General features: G+C 42.1%; 1 protein-coding gene across 5 annotated transcripts in view; it reads left to right on the plus strand.

The window, feature by feature from the left end:
- Positions 1–18,856, plus strand: part of PATJ (PATJ crumbs cell polarity complex component) — a 223,039-nt gene that overhangs the window by 15,915 nt on the left and 188,268 nt on the right. For 4 of the 5 annotated variants that reach the window (XM_073643781.1, XM_073643782.1, XM_073643780.1 and 1 more), the window contains exons 6-11: positions 2,902–3,085; positions 3,895–4,020; positions 8,174–8,398; positions 13,250–13,552; positions 15,280–15,379; positions 17,300–17,388. In XM_073643781.1, the coding sequence (XP_073499882.1) occupies positions 2,902–3,085; positions 3,895–4,020; positions 8,174–8,398; positions 13,250–13,552; positions 15,280–15,379; positions 17,300–17,388 (1,027 nt within the window). The remainder of the gene's footprint in view (positions 1–2,901; positions 3,086–3,894; positions 4,021–8,173; positions 8,399–13,249; positions 13,553–15,279; positions 15,380–17,299; positions 17,389–18,856) is intronic. The other variant, XM_073643783.1, reaches the window with a different exon arrangement.

Raw genomic sequence — 18,856 nt, forward strand, 5'->3', positions numbered from 1 at the left:
AATGTAGTAATGTGGGTAATGATGTGGCGGGTCAGGTAAGGTCAGTGCTTTTCACACTGGTCATTGATACCAGATGGCAGAATGCGGCTGTTAGGATTTCAGAACACGAAAAGTGAGTGGAAAAAGCCTCGGTTTGGAGGAGATTTCCTGAAATTAGACCAAACTTTTTTTTTTTTTTTTTTATTGGAGTAAATAGAATACAAACATAATTTATCCTTATACAAGTCAGTCTGGAGCTTTATTTGGGAATTTAACAAGACGTGAGGACGATTCTATCTTTTACATTACAGGTGTGTTGGGATCGACTCAAAAGAGAAAATAGAAAACATATTAGGAGTACAGGAGAAATTTGACTTTTGCAAACACTATATATATATATTTTTTTTTTTTATTCCCCCAATGCAACTAAAAGACAGAAGTCAAGCAACTTTTCAAACCATCTTTTTTTTTAAATTGCTTTCCATTATTTGTATACAGCTCTCATGCTGATCTACAGTGGTGGCCAAAAGTATTGGCACCCCTGCAATTCTGTCGGATAATATTCAGTTTCTTCCTGAAAATGATTGCAATCACAAATTCTTTGGTATTATTCTCTCCATTTAATTTGTCTTCAATGAAAAAACACAAAAAGAATTGTCCTAAAGCCAAATTGGATACAATTCCACACCAAACCTAAAAAAGGGGGTGGACAAAAGTATTGGCACTGTTTGAAAAATCATGTGATGCTTCTCTAATTCGTGTAATTAACAGCACCTGTAACTTACCTGTGGCACCTAACAGGTGTTGGCAATAACTAAATCACACTTGCAGCCAGTTAACATGGATTAAAGTTGACTCAACCTCTGTCCTGTGTCCTTGTGTGTACCACATTGAGCATGGAGAAAAGAAAGAAGACCAAAGAACTGTCTGAGGACTTGAGAAACCAAATTGTGAGGAAGCATGAGCAATCTCAAGGCTACAAGTCCATCTCCAAAGACCTGAATGTTCCTGTGTCTTCCGTGCGCAGTGTCATCAAGAAGTGTAAAGCCCATGGCACTGTGGCTAACCTCCCTAGATGTGGACGGAAAAGAAAAATTGACGAGAGATTTCAACGCAAGATTGTGCGGATGGTGGATAAAGAACCTCGACTAACATCCAAACAAGTTCAAGCTGCCCTGCAGTCCGAGGGTACAACAGTGTCAACCCGTACTATCCGTCAGCGTCTGAATGAAAAGGGACTGTATGGTAGGATACCCAGGAAGACCCCACTTCTTACCCCGAGACCTAAAAAAACCAGGCTGGAGTTTGCCAAAACTTACCTGAGAAAGCCTAAAACTTTTTGGAAGAATGTTCTCTGGTCAGATGAGACAAAAGTAGAGCTTTTTGGGAAAAAGCATCAACATAGAGTGTACAGGAAAAAAAAAGAGGCATTCAAAGAAAAGAACACGGTCCCTACAGTCAAACATGGCGGAGGTTCCCTGATGTTTTGGGTTTGCTTTGCTGCCTCTGGCACTGGACTGCTTGACCGTGTGCATGGCATTATGAAGTCTGAAGACTACCAACAAATTTTGCAGCATAATGTAGGGCCCAGTGTGAGAAAGCTGGGTCTCCCTCAGAGGTCATGGGTCTTCCAGCAGGACAATGACCCAAAACACACTTCCAAAAGCACTGTAAAATGGTTTGAGAGAAAGCACTGGAGACTTCTAAGGTGGCCAGCAATGAGTCCAGACCTGAATCCCATAGAACACCTGTGGAGAGATCTCAAAATGGCAGTTTGTAGAAGGCACCCTTCAAATATCAGGGACCTGGAGCAGTTTGCCAAAGAAGAATGGTCTACAATTCCAGCAGAGCATTGTAAGAAACTCATTGATGGTTACCGGAAGCGGTTGTTCGCAGTTATTTTGGCTAAAGGTTGTGCAACCAAGTATTAGGCTGAGGGTGCCAATACTTTTGTCTGGCCCTTTTTTGGAGTTTTGTGTGAAATGATCAATGATTTGATTTTTGCTTCATTCTCTTTTGTGTTTTTTCCCTGCAAGCAAATTAAATGAGGATAATAATACCAAAGAATTTGTGATTGCAATCATTTTCAGGAAGAAACTGAGTATTATCTGACAGAATTGCAGGGGTGCCAATACTTTTGGCCACCACTGTATGTTCCACCATGGTTACAGGTTACAGACGAACCCTCTGTAGTCTGATCCTGCATTTATGTGTTACTTCAAAGTATCCGCACCCAGTTCTTAATAAACTAGTTGGAAAAGTAAAACATGACTGGAGGATTTACTTGTATTCCGCAACTAGCAGAACAGTGAATGCAGCGCTGGAGTATAATACAGGATGTAACTCGGGATCAATAATGTAATGTATGTACACAGTGACTGCACCAGCAGAATAGTGAGTGCAGCGCTGGAGTATAATACAGGATGTAACTCAGGATCAATAATGTAATGTATGTACACAGTGACTGCACCAGCAGAATAGTGAGTGCAGCGCTGGAGTATAATACAGGATGTAACTCAGGATCAGTAATGTAATGTATGTACACAGTGACTGCACCAGCAGAATAGTGAGTGCAGCGCTGGAGTATAATACAGGATGTAACTCAGGATCAGTACAGGATCAGTAATGTAATGTATGTACACAGTGACTGCACCAGCAGAATAGTGAGTGCAGCTCTGGAGTATAATACAGGATGTAACTCAGGATCAGTAATGTAATGTATGCACACAGTGACTGCACCAGCTGAATAGTGAGTGCATCTCTGGGGTCTAAAACAGGTCTCAGACAGGCCTCTCTGTCTTATTGGAATATATGGATGTTATTTGGAGTCCCATGTAGTTTATCTAAAGTAAACCAACCTCCCCCAGGAGTTCCTCTGAATAAATTTCAGTCTTTCTCTCTATCAAATTTAACTTTTTTCAGAGATGGAAGGCTTAAGGAGAATGATCAAATATTGGCCATTAATTATACCCCACTGGATAGGAACGTCTCACACCAGGAAGCCATATCTCTACTCCAGCAGTCTTCCGGGCACATTCACTTAATTGTTGCTAAACAGCCGCCTCTGCTCCTTTCCCAGACCCAGATTCCCCAGCAGGAAGAACAAGTAAGTTCACGTTCTCACTTCTTATGACTGTGGAACAATGACAAATAAACAGAAGTATTGAATCTAGTTGGAAATGTGTTTAAAAAAAAAGAAGCCAGACCTATGAATAGAAAGGTGCTTTACAGCAGCACAGAGGATTTCAGAAGATTCTGTTGATCTTGTGGGTGACACTGGTGAGCAAAAGGCCCCATATGACAATGTTATGAGTAGTAGAATTAAGATGGATGGGACTTAACAGATCAAGAATTGCATCGTGGACAAAAAAGGGGTTCCACAGCAGCACAGAGTATTTCAAAAGTTGAGTGGGTTGCAGTGACCGATCCACTGGTTTGATAATGGTAATACATCCATGATGTACTCGAGGAAATAAGAGGGGTGCAGAGTAGACAAAATTCACAGCAGCACAGAGTATTTATGATTTTTGGGTCAGATGATAGTCTGATAAGTAAGTTTTCATGCAAGTCTTGATTCTCCCTTTTTATGAGTGTATTTATTGGAGAAAGGATAATCAGATCAGCATGGGGTCCATGTTACGGGCGCGCTCGAGAAGAACAGCATATGTAGATATTGAATATAGGCAATTAACAAAATAGGCGACCGCTAATGTTCATCCTAATGGGAGCCATATGGAACGGCGGCTGGATTTCCAGAAGGAATCAGTTCTCCTATGCTTCGGTTCTGTAGATATATGACATTAGCATTGTATTATTTTAGTTCTTTTGTTATAGGATGCAGGAGGGGCAGATAAATTAGACATTTCAGAATTCGCAAACTGGAAAAATGTCCTTCTGTGGTCTTATAAATTGCAGATCTGGGGCCACGTGGAAGAGATTGAGCTCATTAATGATGGATCGGGATTAGGATTCGGGATTGTTGGTGGAAAAGCCGTCGGTGTCATTGTGAGAACCATTTTACCAGGAGGACTTGCTGATCGGGTAATTTATCTTCTCATTTTCCATATTTACACTTTTTAGGTAATTTTTTTTTGTTAATTTAAATGCATGAAATTATGGCCCAAAACATTTTTTTGCAGTTGGGTTTCGTTAAAAATTTTGCACCGTTTATCTTCTAGAGCCTCTGTGTTGTACTGTTCATTGCTGGCTGCAGAATGAGTTAACTGAGAATCCATCAGTCAGCCCATCCTATTATAAGCCCTTCCCATCTGATTTATGACCAGCAGGAAAACAATGGAGTGTGTAAAAGCTATAAATGCAAAAAATGCATCCCCCCCCCAAATATATGCATTTAAGAAAGGGGGGGGGGGGGGGGAGTCTCCAAAGATGGCCGACCTCTTTAATGCATAGAGAATAATTCGTAATAATAATTTTTAATACATTTTTTGTTTGTTTTTGGAAAATAGGGGTGATTAGAATATGTATCGTCTTACTATTTTTATAAACTTTTTTTTTTCTTTAACGAAGATCATTTGATCGATCATTCTCTATACTGCAATATTTCAGTATATAGTGAAAATCCGGATCTCCTATGAAACTCATCCCCGTTGTGGGGGAGACCGTTGGGTGCCTGAACGGCTTCTTCACCAGGATTGCGGCACTTTAAATGCTGCTGTCAGAGCTTTAGAGTGACATTTAAAGGGGTTGTCCACTAATTGGACAACCCCATCTTAAATTCTGTGGTTCCCCTAGTAAAATATAAGCGTCTTATGGGCCATGTTCACACGTTCAGTATTTGGTCAGTGTTTCCTCCTCCCACACCGGCACCATTCCAGCAATGTAAGCGCCAGGTCTCCTGGCACCCGTGTGAAAGTGTCATAGCCTCCAATCATCGGCCATTAATGGGCTGTAGACGTCCTCTGGATGTCTGAGGAAAGTGTGAGTGGCCCATTTGCAGTCGCTGATTGTCTGCAGCGCTCACATATCATATCGCTGGAATAGCGACAGGTGTGTACTGTATAGCACAGCCGTCACCTACAATGTATGGAGCGGCCTTTTTACATGTTTGGCGAATCTCAAGAAGGGGTTGAAATAATATTTTAATAGGTTTTCTTTTAGTTTAATAAAAAAATTGTCTGTTGCCCATAGCAACCAGTCACAGCGCAGCTTTCATTTTACCAGAGGTGTTTTAAGAAATAGAAGCTGGGCCCTGATTGGTTGCTATGGGCAGCCAAGAGGTTTTTATAAATGAAGCCTATTAGGCCACTGTTATCAAAACAGTCTAGAAAGAAAAACCTTTGTGCTTGTTACCCATAGCAACCAATCAGGTCCCAGCTTTTAGTCCTTAAACAGTTTTGGTAAAATGAAAGCTGCGCTATGATTGGTTGCTATGGGCAACAAATCCGGTCTTTAGGTTTTTCCTGTGCAATTGAGGGGGCGGGGGGGAGGCCTAAAATACATTCTTTTGGCTTCCTTCAGGCAAACCAAGCCCTAGGGGTGCCGGATTATCAGATTGTTGGAGTTTTCTTTTTGATTTTTGGCACATTTGTGACTTTCCATTGAAATATCGACTTTTGACCAATTTCTGCCCCTGACTTTTATATATTCTCTTTGTTGAGCTGCTTTTTTTTAAATATAAGATACGTTGGCCCGGGCTGCGGCTGTATATTATCTGGATGAAGGGGCCTGTTTTTGGAATTTAAAGGGGTTTATGGCCGGTTAATTGCAAAAATAAATAGATCTCATCAATTTACCGCCGGAGATAAATAAGCTGTTTAAATGGCTCTGACCGTCACACTAGAAAATTGGGAGGCAATTAAAGAAAAGCGTGAAAGTTAAAGAAAAAAAAAAAGCCAATTTTACATTAACTGGAGCTGAATAAAACCCAGTGTTAATCTGGACATTAATATATTTTATGTATTTTACAATGTCTTCATTAACTAGAATTCCTTCCATATTAGTAATGGCAAAAGACCCTGTCTGCTCTGCTGTATATATCCAGCTGGAGCAGCTTCTGAAGGAAATTTCTGCCATAAGTACATCTCTTTAATAATGGGTTTCTTAAAGGGGAACTTTATTTATTTTTAAAATATGCTGAAATATATTCAATTATCTTGTATTAATTTTGGTTGATTTTATTTTTCTCATTCTGATAGGGACATGTGTGTCTGGAGATGACTCATTGACTTCTATGGGAGATAGTAGTGATCTGGGCATGCTCTGACCTGTGTGGAGGTCATTGTGCAGGGAGGAAGAGGAAACGACTCATTGTTAGGGATGAGCGGACCCATGGAATTTAGGGTTCATGGTGTTCGACCGAACTTTAGTCCAAAGTTCTTTTTCTGTACCAGAACTGTACCCGAACTTGTACCTAAACCCAATAGAAATCAATGAGGACCTGAACTTTGGAGCTGGAAAATTTTTCTTCTTCTCTCTCTCTCTCTTTTTTCTCTCTTTTTTTTTTTTTTTCTCTATAACTCGCTCGGGTTCGCTCGTTTCTACCCATTGTTACTATGGGATGGAGTAGTGGGCATGCTTTGCTCCCTGTGCAGAGATCATTGTGGAGGTAGAGGAGATGACTCACTAACTTCTATGTGAGATGGGTCATGCCCATTGCTAGCTATCTGTCTATCATATAAGTTTATCAGTCCCCTACCTCCACAGGGACCTCTGTACAGGGGACAAAGCATGCCCAATACTCTATCCCACAAGTGAGTATGGAGTCATCTCCTCTCCTTCCCTGCACAAGGACCTTCAGTAGGTCACAGAGCATGCCCATTTCTATGTGAAGGTCATTGTGCAGGGAAGGAGAGGAGATCACTGAATGCCTACTTATGGGTAGAGTATTGGGCATTCTTTGTGCCCTGTACAAAGGTCTTTGTGGAGGTAGAGGACGCATTAACTTATATAATGGCAATGGGCATGCTCCATGTCCTGTGTGAAGGTCATTGTGCAAGGAGTGAGCGGAGATGATTCATTGCCTACTATGGGATGGAATAGTGGTCATGCTTTGTGCCCTGTGCAGAGGTCATTGCTGAGGGCGAGTAGATGACTCATGGACTTCTATAGGAGCTAGTAGCCATGCTCTGATCTGTGTGGAGGTCATTATCAGGGAAGGACAGGAGGTGACTCCTTCACTTCTATTAGATAGAGTAGTGGGCATTCTCTGTGACCTGTGCAGATGTCATTGTGCAGGGAGGGAAAGGAGACGACTCCCCGACTTCTATGGGAGATAAGGTTATGGACATGTGCTAAGATCTATGCAGATCATTGTGTAAGGAGAGGAGATGAGTAGTGTTGAGCGAGTATGTTCTGTTAACCCTTTCGGCGAGTACGCTCGGGCCGAGCACCGAGTATTTATAGCTGCTCAGTGATATGGTTGAATCACTCCCGTGTGCATGATTTGCGACTGTTTGACAGTTTTATTACATGGGAGGAATGTCTATTTCTTACACATTCCTCACATGTAATAAAGCTGTCAAACCGTTGCAAATCATGCACACGGGAGCGATTCAACCAGATCACCGAGCAGCTGTAAATACTCGGAGCTCGGCCCGAGCATACTCGGACAGAACATACTCGCTCAACACTAGAGATGAGTCATTATCTTCTGTAGTTTGGTCCTGATGAAGAGGTTTGGAAACCTTGAAAGGCGTTGACATAACAAACGGCATTCTTCCTTCACCTTGGTGTGTGATCGCATATTTGAACTTTTGGGCAGCTCGGATTTTGAAACCACCGTATTCCACATTTACTGTAAATTATCTTCTATGGGAGATAGCAGTGGGCATCCTCTTTAACCTGTGCAGAGGTCTCGGTGAAGGGAGAGGGAAGAGAAGCTGAATTGTACTCCTTATTTGGCTGGATTAAGATGTGCGGAGGCAAAAGAAGAGATTTGTGGAGGGAGGAAGGAGCCCAATTCCATCTGTGGGACCCAGGCTCCTAACCGCAGTCAAATATACTAGAAAAGACCTGCGGGTAAGTAGAGGTTTTCATTCCGGTTAGCATGGCTTTGTCAAAGGTAATGTTAGAGAAAAATTGTTTTTCTTTTGTAGGAAAAAAAATCTCTGCTTTCTTTCAGTGAATAGGCATTACTGTTGTACAAGTTAATACAGAAACCTTTTTAGATTCATAAAGAATTTCTAAAGTATTTCTCCTTGCTGAAATAAATTTTAACTTTTTGTTGACTTCTTAGGATGGAAGGTTAAAGACAGGGGATCACATCTTACAAATAGGAGGTACCAATGTCCAAGGAATGGCCAGTGACCAGGTCGCTCAGGTGCTGAAGAATTGTGGAAATACTGTTCACATGGTGGTTGCCAGGGATCCTGCGGTCAAGACTCCTCCAGTGAGACCTCCAGCACCAGCAACATTGCCTGTTGGTTCCCTACCTCCTAAAGAGCTCAAGAGCAGCAATGCTGTAAGTGCCGCACTCTACATAATTATCATCCGCAGTCGTATCTGCAGATTTAGGCTATGTGCACACGTTCAGGATTTGAATGCAGAAAATTCCTTTAGGTTTCTGCATGTCTTGACAGGAAAAAAGCTACAGGGGAAAAAAAGCGCGTTTTGCCGCTTTTTGGAGAGGAGACTACCTCTCCCCTCAGCCGCGCATGCTTCCATCGTGCTTCGGATGATGGGAGGAGTAGTCTTCCCCGGGTACCATTCTTTGTGCGTTTTTGACTCATTGACTTGAATTGGGTCAAATACGCAGCAAATATATTTATACCTGCGTTTTTGCTGTGGGTTTGACTGACTCCATTCAAGTCTGAGTGAAAAATGCTGCGGAAACTCACAAAAAATTGACACTCTGCAGATTTAAACGCAATGACAACCCTGACAAGAAAATTCCTGATGTGCACAGCACTTCAGAATTGTCATTGCATTAGCTGGCACACGGATTACCTAGAGTTTTTGGTGCATTTCCGCGCGGAAAAAAATGCATCAAAAGTGCATAGTGTGCACATAACTTTAAACAAGGGGCGCTCTCTGCCCCCTTACAACTGTATGAAAAAAAATATAATTATTTGCCTTGGGATAAATTTCTTATCAAACTTTACACTGAACTCTTGATGTAATGTTTTACCTTTCAGCTGTCACCATTAATTCAAATTTAAATTTGTGTCACAGCCTTTAGTTTAAAGGGAATGTATCACCCGTGACCTTTTTTTTTTACTAATTATACCCAGATAGAACCACACATTCATTTTTAAAGATTTCCTTTACAGCAGCCAGATGGAAAGCAATCGATTAGAGATGTTCATTGACTTTTAAGAGAGAGTGTTGTGGGCATGATCTGTGCAGAGGTCATTGTGCAAGGAGGGGGGAGGAAGTGGATCCTGTGTTACCTGATGTTGTCAATTATGCTTTTGGTTAAGATGAAAAAAAACTTAGTAATGTACTTTGTGTTGCAATACCAGACTTGTTTTTCATGCAGTATCTCTGCTTGCTGGCAGTGCATAACCGCTGCTATTCTCTTTAATCCTGCTTTTCCTGCTTTTTATTTCTTTTTATTTTATATATATATATATATATATATAATACATTTTTTTTTTTTTTTTATACACACACAGTGGGTACGGAAAGTTCTCAGACCCCTTTAAATTTTTCACTCTTTGTTTCATTGCAGCCATTTGGTAAATTCTAAAAAGTTCATTTTTTTCTCATTAAAGTACACTCTGCACCCCATCTTGGCTGAAAAAATACAGAAATGTAGAAATTTTTGCAAATTTATTGAAAGAGAAAAACTGAAATATCACATGGTCATAAGTATTCAGACCTTTGGCTCAGTATTGAGTAGAAGCACCTTTTGAGCTAGTACAGCCATGAGTCTTCTTGGGAATAATGCAACAAGTTTTTCACACCTGGATTTGGGGATCCTTGGCCATTCTTCCTTGCAGATCCTCTCCAGTTCTGTCAGGTTGGATGGTGAACGTTGGTGGACAGCCATTTTCAGGTCTCTTCAGAGATGCTCAGTTGGGTTTAGGTCAGGGCTCTGACTGGGCCAGTCAAGAATGGTCACAGAGTTGTTCTGAAGCCACTCCTTTGTTATTTTAGCTGTGTGCTTAGGGTCATTGTCTTGTTGGAAGGTAAACCTTCGGCCAAGTCTGAGGTCCAGAGCACTCTGGAAGAGGTTTTCATCCAGGATATCTCTGTACTCGGCCGCATTCATGTTTCCTTCAATTGCAACCAGTCGTCCTGTCCCTGCAGCTGAAAAACCTCCCTCCATAGCATGATGCTGCCACCACCATGTTTCACTGTTGGGATTGTATTGGGCAGGTGATGAGCAGTGCCTGGTTTTCTCCACACATACCGCTTAGAATTACCACCAAAAAGTTCTATCTTCGTCTCATCAGACCAGAGAATCTTATTTCTCATAGTCTGGGAGTCCTTCATGTGTTTTTGAGCAAACTCTATGCGGGCTTTCATATGTCTTGCACTGAGGAGAGGCTTCTGTTGGGCCACTCTGCCATAAAGGCCCGACTGGTGGAGGGCTGTAGTGATTTCCCTACTGCATCTCTGGAGCTCAGCCACAGTGATCTTGGAGTTCTTTACCTCTCTGACCAAGGCTCTTCTCCCACGATTGCTCAGTTTGGCTGAATGGCCAGGTCTAGGAAGACTTCTGGTGTTCCCAAACTTCTTCCATTTAAGGATCTGAAACAACTGATACTGGAAGCCTGTGCTAGCATTTATTCTGCGGTGTTTCTATCAGTGTGTCAAGAGTGGGAGAAGAGGTTTGCATTGACAATCCAACACAATGGGCAGCACTTTGAACACATTTTATAAGTGGTCATAAACTTGTAAAAACCTCATGAAAGAATAAAGTTACGTTAAAACCAAGCACACCATTGTTTTTCTTATGAAAATCTCAATAAGTTTGATGTGTCACATGACCCTCATGCCATTGAAAAAAAAAAAGTTGGATCCAAAATGGCCGACTTCAAAATGGCCACCATGGTCACCACCCATCTGGAAAAGTTTTCCCCCTCCCATATACTAATGTGCCACAAACAGGAAGTTGATATCACCAACCATTCCCATTTAATTTAGGTGTATCCATATAAATGGCCCACCCTGTGTGTGTGTGTGTGTGTGTGTGTGTGTGTGTATGTATGTATGTATGTATGTATGTATGTTTTCTTCTTTCCTTAATAATAAAGACCTTCATTTAACAACTGCACTTTGTGGTTACTTGTGTTATCTTTGTCTAATATTTACATTTTTTTTAGTGATCTGAAACATTTAAGTGTGACAAACATGCAAAGGAATAAGAAATCAGGAAGGGGGCAAACACTTTTTCACACCACTGTATGTGTATATATGTATGTGTCCCTCTTGTAACGAAGGGAAGGGGGAAAATGGGACCAGACTCTAGGGAAAAGGGGGGAGTGTAGACCTCCTAGGCTGATCTAATATGACCCTGACTTCACTAATATCCCTATATTGGCTCTTCACCAATCGCCGCACGCGAACCTCGCCCTGTCTTTGGCGTTTGGCCCTGGCTAGGGAAGGGAGGGGGATGAGCGCTAGTCGATCCTCACTGACCACTAAAGACAACAAGGATAAACAAACAAGGGAAGATAGCTTAGCTTTAGTCGACTTCAGAGAGATGAACACCCATCCTCAAAACTCCAGAGAGGAAGAAGTAATGCACTTGCTCCAAGCCTTCACAAGGGATAATGGTAGTATCGCCGGCACTTCCCTCCAGCAGACAGCAGGTATTTATACACGCAGGCCAGGATGTTAATTAGCCAGAGGAAGGTAGCTGCTGGATCCTAGAGAGACAGCCTCTAAGAAGGTGTCTATAATGCCAAACGTAGAGATCTCCTGCAAACAACTGCAGGATGAGATGGGGTGCACCTTACGAAGACTGGAAAACATGTATTTGGAAGTCGCCTTGCTACACTCATCAGAAGAGCTTTAAACTAGAACAATGTGGGAAGGGAAGCAAAAGGCCAGAAAAAGCCATACAGCTGACAAATACTATTGAGATCTCTGCTACTGGAAGTGGAAAGGAAGAACAAAGACAAAACAATTTAAATAATAAAAATATGGGAGGAAGAGAAACCAATCACAAACTAAAATGTTTTTATACAAATGCACAAAGCATGGGCAACAAACAAGGAGAATTGGAACTACTAATGCAGGAAAAGGAATATGATGTCATTGGAATCACTGAAACTTGGTGGGACGATACACATGATTGGAATAAAAGGCTAAAAGGATACAACTTATTTGCAAGAAACAGACTTGATAAACGAGGAGGAGGTGTTGCATTGTATGTTAGAAAAGCGTATATCTGCACAGAGATTGAAGCTTCAGAGACTGGGAGTTCTGTGGAAACTGGGTAAGAATACAAGGAGAGAACAACGGAAAGGACACCATTGTAGGCATTTACTACAGGCCACCTGGGCAAGCTGAAGATATGGATGAACTCTTTATGTATCAAATGACCAAGTTCTCCAAAAAATATGACGTAGTGGTCATGGGAGATTTCAACTATCCAGACATTTGTTGGGAATCTCTCTCAAGTAAAACTAACAGGTCAAGCAAATTCTTATCCTCTCTTGCTGACAACTTTATCTTCCAAAAGGTAGGGGAGAAAACAAGGGGATCTGCTACTTTGGATCTAATTCTTATAAACAGGGAGGAAATGGTTGAGGAGGTAAAGGTGGCTGGGACCCTAGGAGGCAGCGATCATGCTATTATAGAATTTTGGATAACTAGAGGAGGAAGACATGTGAAGACTCAAACTTCAAGGTTAGATTTTAGAAAGGCAGATTTTAAGAGACTCAGAAAGAGAATAGGAGGGATCCAATGGCTGGATGTCCTTAAGGACAAAAATGTCCAGGAAGGATGGGAAATTTTTAAAAATGAGATTCTCAAAGCACAATCATTAACAATCCCGAAAAGTAGGAAGAATGGGAAGCATTTAAGGAAACCAGGATGGATGAACACAGAACTTAAACACATGCTAAAAAGAAAGAAAGAAATGTTTATTAAATGGAAAGAGGGAGGCATATCTAAAGAAGATTATAATGCAGTCTGCAGATCCTGTAGGGCACGTATCAGGTTAGCTAAAGCTGACAATGAATTAAGGCTTGCAAGAGATGTCAAAAGCAATAAAAAAGGATTTTGGGGGTATGTCAAAAGTAAAAGAAAAGTCAAAGATGCTATAGGATTTTTACAGGATGAAAATGGAGAAATGGTAAGAGAGGATGTTGAGAAGGCCAAACTTTTTAATTCCTATTTTGCATCTGTTTTCTCTCAGAAAGAAAATGTAACATCAACTGATCTTCACTGTCCATTTAAAGGAATAGAGGAATCCAAGTTATCAGTAAACAGAAAGATTGTGAGGGAATATTTAGCTAACATAAATGAGTTCAAGTCTCCAGGTCCAGATGAATTACACCCCAGAGTACTGAAGGAGATTGTAGAAGAAATTTTAGAACCACTCTCCATAATCTTTGAAAATTCTTGGAGAACAGGAGAAGTCCCAGAAGACTGGAGAAGAACAAATGTTGTTCCTATCTTCAAAAAGGGGAAGAAGGTGGACCCAGGGAACTATAGGCCGGTGAGTCTGACTTCTATACCAGGAAAGATCTTTGAACAAATTATTAAACAACATGTATGTAAGTACATGGATAAGAATGAAGTGATTAACCAGAGTCAGCATGGGTTTGTAACTAACAAGTCATGTCAGACTAACTTAATTTCCTTCTATGACAGAATCACTGACTGGGTGGATCAGGGAAATGCTGTAGATATAGTATATCTTGACTTCAGCAAAGCATTTGACAAAGTATCTCACATCATCCTTATTGAAAAAATGACCAAGTATGCAATGGACCAGGCAACTGTTAGGTGGATTCATAACTGGCTTAGTGATCGGACTCAAAGGGTGGTTGTAAATGGCTTCACATCCAGCTGGATGAATGTCTCAAGTGGGGTACCACAGGGCTCCGTCCTGGGACCTGTATTGTTCAACATCTTTATCAATGATTTAGATGAAGGAATTGAGGGTAAACTGATTAAATTTGCTGATGACACAAAGCTAGGAGGGATAGCTAATACTAGAGAAGAGAGAGAGAGGATTCAAAAAGACCTAAATAAACTGGAGCAGTGGGCAGCAACCAACAGAATGGTTTTTAACAGGGAAAAATGCAAAGTACTACATCTGGGCAATAAAAATGAAAAAAGCATATACAGAATGGGATGAATAGAGCTAAGCAACAGTACATGTGAAAAAGACTTAGGTATACTAATAGATCATAGACTGAACATGAGTCAACAGTGTGATGCAGCAGCAAAAAAGGCAAATACAATTCTGGGATGTATTAACAGAAGCATACAGTCTAGATCACGTGAAGTCATTATCGGTCTTTACTCCTCTTTGGTCAGACCTCATCTGGAATACTGTGTACAGTTTTGGGCACCACATTTTAAAAAAGACATAGACAAACTGGAGCAAGTTCAGAGAAGAGCGACCAGAATGGTGACTGGTCTGCAAACCATGTCCTATGAGGAACGGTTGCAGGATTTGGGAATGTTTAGCTTGCAAAAAAGAAGACTGAGAGGAGACTTAATAGCTGTCTACAAATATGTCAAGGGCTGTCACATTGTAGAAGGATCATCTTTACTCTCATTTGCACAAGGAAAGACTAGAAGCAATGGGATGAAACTAAATGGGAGGAGACACAGATTAGATATTAGAAAAAACTTTTTGACAGTTAGGGTGATTAATGAGTGGAACAGGCTGCCACGAGAGGTGGTGAGTTCCCCTTCAATGGACGTCTTCAAACAGAGGCTGGACAGACATCTGTCTGAGATGATCTAGTGAATCCTGCTTTGAGCAGGGGGTTGGACCAGATGACCCAGGAGGTCCCTTCCAACTCTACCATTCTATGATTCTATGACTGTCTGTCACTTCTGACACACACATATATATTATAATTAATTACACACATAAAAGAATTTATATATTCACATTGTAGCTAATATCAGCAGAGCCTACACTGGATAAAGAAAAGTATCAAACCCTGAGTTGAGAAGTATTCGGTCTGTAGAAAATGTGCATCTTCTGGAGGCTAACCAGAATATTTTAATTCACTTACAGTAGAGGTCTTTGCAGCACTTTTTCAATATTGCATAAAGTTAAAGAAAACTCACTTTTTTATTCTGTTGACAGGGCTGATTGACCTCTGATTATGTACAATTTTTAGATAGAAAGGAATGGCGGACGTCTTCTAACCACAAACTCATTCTTCCTTTTTTTTTTTTTTTTTTTTTTTGTATTTTCAGGAAGGTGCTGAGAACAATACATACGATATTACCCTCACCAAAAAAGAAGGGCAGAGCCTTGGAATAACAGTGGTGGGCTACACAGGAGGGAGTAGCGGAGGTAAGATTCACTGTATCCTGCTAATTCTCTACCAGATGGTTATACATACTTACTAGTGTTGAGTGAGTGTGTTCTATTAACCCTTTCGCCGAGTATGCTCGGGCCGAGCTCCGAGTATTTACAGCTGCTCGGTGATGAGGTTAAATCACTCCCGTGTGCATGATTTGTGACTGTTTGACAGTTTTAGTACATGTGAGGAATGTCTATTTCTTACACATTCCTCACCTGTAATAAAACTGTCAAACAGTTGCAAATCATGCACACGGGAGCGATTTAACCTGATCACCGAGCAGCTGTAAATACTCGGAGCTCGGCCCGAGCATACTCGGAACAGAACATACTCGATCAACCCTAATACTTGCCAATACTCCCAAAACACAAAGTAGGTGCCCAGAAATAGGAAAGACCTTTGGGAACTCATGAAAGAGTTTCCAGGTGCTGCCAAACCTCTCTGGAAGGAGCTCCTCGTGGGCGTGATTCAGGCATGCTCCATCATAGGATGGGGTCCACACATTAATGCAAAGGCGGGTAATGGGGGGTACGTGGCCAAGGAAAATGCTGAAAGTTGGTAACTTTGACTTACAGAAGTTTTCCAGTTTAAGAAAAAAAAGGCCTTTTAATACGTTATCCATATAAGTCTATAGAACCCTAATTTTTTTTATTTGTGTACTTTTTCGTTGAGTGTCTTGTTTTTGATTAAAAAACACAGATTTTTCCAACAATTTCCTGTGTTTTTTCTTTTTCTTACTTTTCCCCTTGGTGGCACACCAGAGAGCACAGACTCGGGCAGGTATGAGGGTTTTCACTTGTCGATTGTTGCCTGATCCTTAAGGCTACTCAAGGTTGTGGCCCTCCATCCTTCCCCTCCTGTGTGTCATACTCTCCGCCATTGCATGATGTAACAGCTCTTCTCACGTGTTTAACCAACCTTTACTTCATCTCATCATGGCCAGGCAGGGCATAAAGGAGACCATCAGAAAGAATAAACTAGGCCTCCTCTCTTTTAAGATCTTAAGAACTGTTGTTGTTTTTTTATATATTCACTTAAGCGAATTTCGGAAACTTTCTAGTGCAATTCTTTGGTTTATGGCCCTGTAACAACGTCCAGGGAATTTCTGGGCATTTTTTCAGTTTATTCAACCGCAGCATCGTTCATACGGTTGTGACTGTCTGTGTGTGTCTATATCCACCTTCCGTTTCCCATTGAAAAGAGAGACCTTTTTAAAAATTAACATTTTGTTATTGTTAAAGTCTTATCTATCAAAAAAATGTATTTAAACCATACATGAAATGGCAAAGAGGAAAGAAGAAGGAAAAAAAAAAAGTCGGCGTTGTCATTTTTTGGTCACAGCACTTTCCTCCCAAAAATGCAATAAAAAAAAAAAATTAAAATGTATATACCCCAAAATGGTATCAATAAAAACTATAGATCAACACACAAAAAAACAAGCCTTCACACCATGCAATCGTCAAAAAAATAAGGTTACGTGTCTCAGAAAATAATGACCTCCTTTTTTTTAAATGTTTTTACAAGATTTTGAAGTCTAAATAAATCCCGAAAAAACAGTGTCCGATTGGGCGGGGGGCTTTACATGTACAACCCCTTTTAAGATAACTTTATGGAACTGCAGAATATTTTTTGTTCTTTTGCACCGGGGAAACTTGTAGTGTCGCCTGTTTAGTATTTGGCCATGATGTGTCCCCATCTGACTGTCACATATTTTACTCTTGTTCAAAGTAATAATTTACTGCCTGCGAAACCACAAAGAGAATGTATCCGACCATGTGTCTGCACGCTTCCAAGTGTCATCCCCCCCGCCCCAAGACCACTTTCTGAACCCCTCTCTGGTCAGTTTGGGGTGTCTGAGCTTTGGGGCTCGGAGAAGTTAATAAAGTTATTTTTTTTCTCTTGTTTTCCAGGCTCTTCTGGTATTTATGTGAAAGGTATCATACCGGGCAGTGCCGCCGACCATAGCGGATGCATTGAAGTTCACGACAGGATAGTGGCTGTTAGTCCATTTCTTTTCGATTTACATATATGTGCACTGCTGAGCGGCTCCCAGAGGATCCGAGCGAGAAGAATGAAAATCAATTCAGTTTAATAATTTTTTGTTAACCTCAGTCACCATATAATGAAAAATTCTACCACTAAAATCTTACAATTCCTCTGCATTTTCAAAATTTCTGCTTGCTGTCACTGAATCTAAACATCCTTGTTTACATGCTCACCGCACGACTCACAGCTGAGAGTTTTTAATAATTGTTCCCAATCTAGATAATCGCCTGTGAACTAAACAGCTTGGACATCGGACTATTACATTTTATATGCAATGGTACAATGTAGCAAACTATCAGGCTAGGCAAGAGGTTCTGGATATTAAACGAATGTTTATGATTACTGACAGCAAGCAGAGATTTTGAAAATGATGAAGGATTGAGACCCAAAATATATTAGTAAGTTGCCTAATTTCCTCCTTCTCAGTGTTCCACCAGCACTATAGGTGCAAGACCTGCTTTAGACTAACTTCCTAGCATGCATTGCACCTGCATTGTCCAGTGACTTGCCTACCTTGAACTGAAAACCCCACCTATCTGTTCTAATATGCAGTTTTACAAATGGAGAGCAGAAGCAGAGAGACCCTTCCCCACTTCCCGTAGAGAGACGGGGACCCTCCCCCATTTCCAGTAGAGAGACTGGGACCTTCTTCGTACAGAGTCGGGGACCCTCCCCCGCTTCCATTAGAGAGTCGGGGACCCTCCCCCGCTTCCATTAGAGAGTCGGGGACCCTCCCCCGCTTCCATTAGAGAGTCGGGGACCCTCCCCCGCTTCCATTAGAGAGTCGGGGACCCTCCCCCGCTTCCATTAGAGGGTCGGGGACCCTCCCCCGCTTCCATTAGAGGGTCGGGGACCCTCCCCCGCTTCCAGTAGAGGGTCGGGGACCCTCCCCCGCTTCCAGTAGAGAGTCGGGGACCCTCCCCCGCTTCCAGTAGAGAGTCGGGGACCCTCCCCCCGCTTCCAGTAGAGAGTCGGGGACCCTCCCCCCCCACTTCCAGTAGAGAGTCGGGGACCCTCCCCCCCCACTTCCAGTAGAGAGTCGGGGACCCTCCCCCCCCACTTCCAGTAGAGAGTCGGGGACCCTCCCCCCCCCCCACTTCCAGTAGAGAGTCGGGGACCCTCCCCCCCCCCACTTCCAGTAGAGAGTCAGGGACCCTCCCCCCCCCCCCCCACTTCCAGTAGAGAGTCAGGGACCCTCCCCCCCCCCCCCCCACTTCCAGTAGAGAGTCGGGGACCCTCCCCCCCCCCCCCCACTTCCAGTAGAGAGTCAGGGACCCTCCCCCCCCCCACTTCCAGTAGAGAGTCGGGGACCCTCCCCCCCCCCCCACTTCCAGTAGAGAGTCGGGGACCCTCCCCCCCCCCACTTCCAGTAGAGAGTCGGGGACCCTCCCCCCCCCCCCCCCCACTTCCAGTAGAGAGTC

The sequence above is a fragment of the Phyllobates terribilis genome, unplaced genomic scaffold (assembly GCF_046119375.1).
Source record: "Phyllobates terribilis strain yellow unplaced genomic scaffold, ASM4611937v1 Scaffold_8__6_contigs__length_399053987, whole genome shotgun sequence".
Classification (NCBI taxonomy): domain Eukaryota; kingdom Metazoa; phylum Chordata; class Amphibia; order Anura; family Dendrobatidae; genus Phyllobates; species Phyllobates terribilis.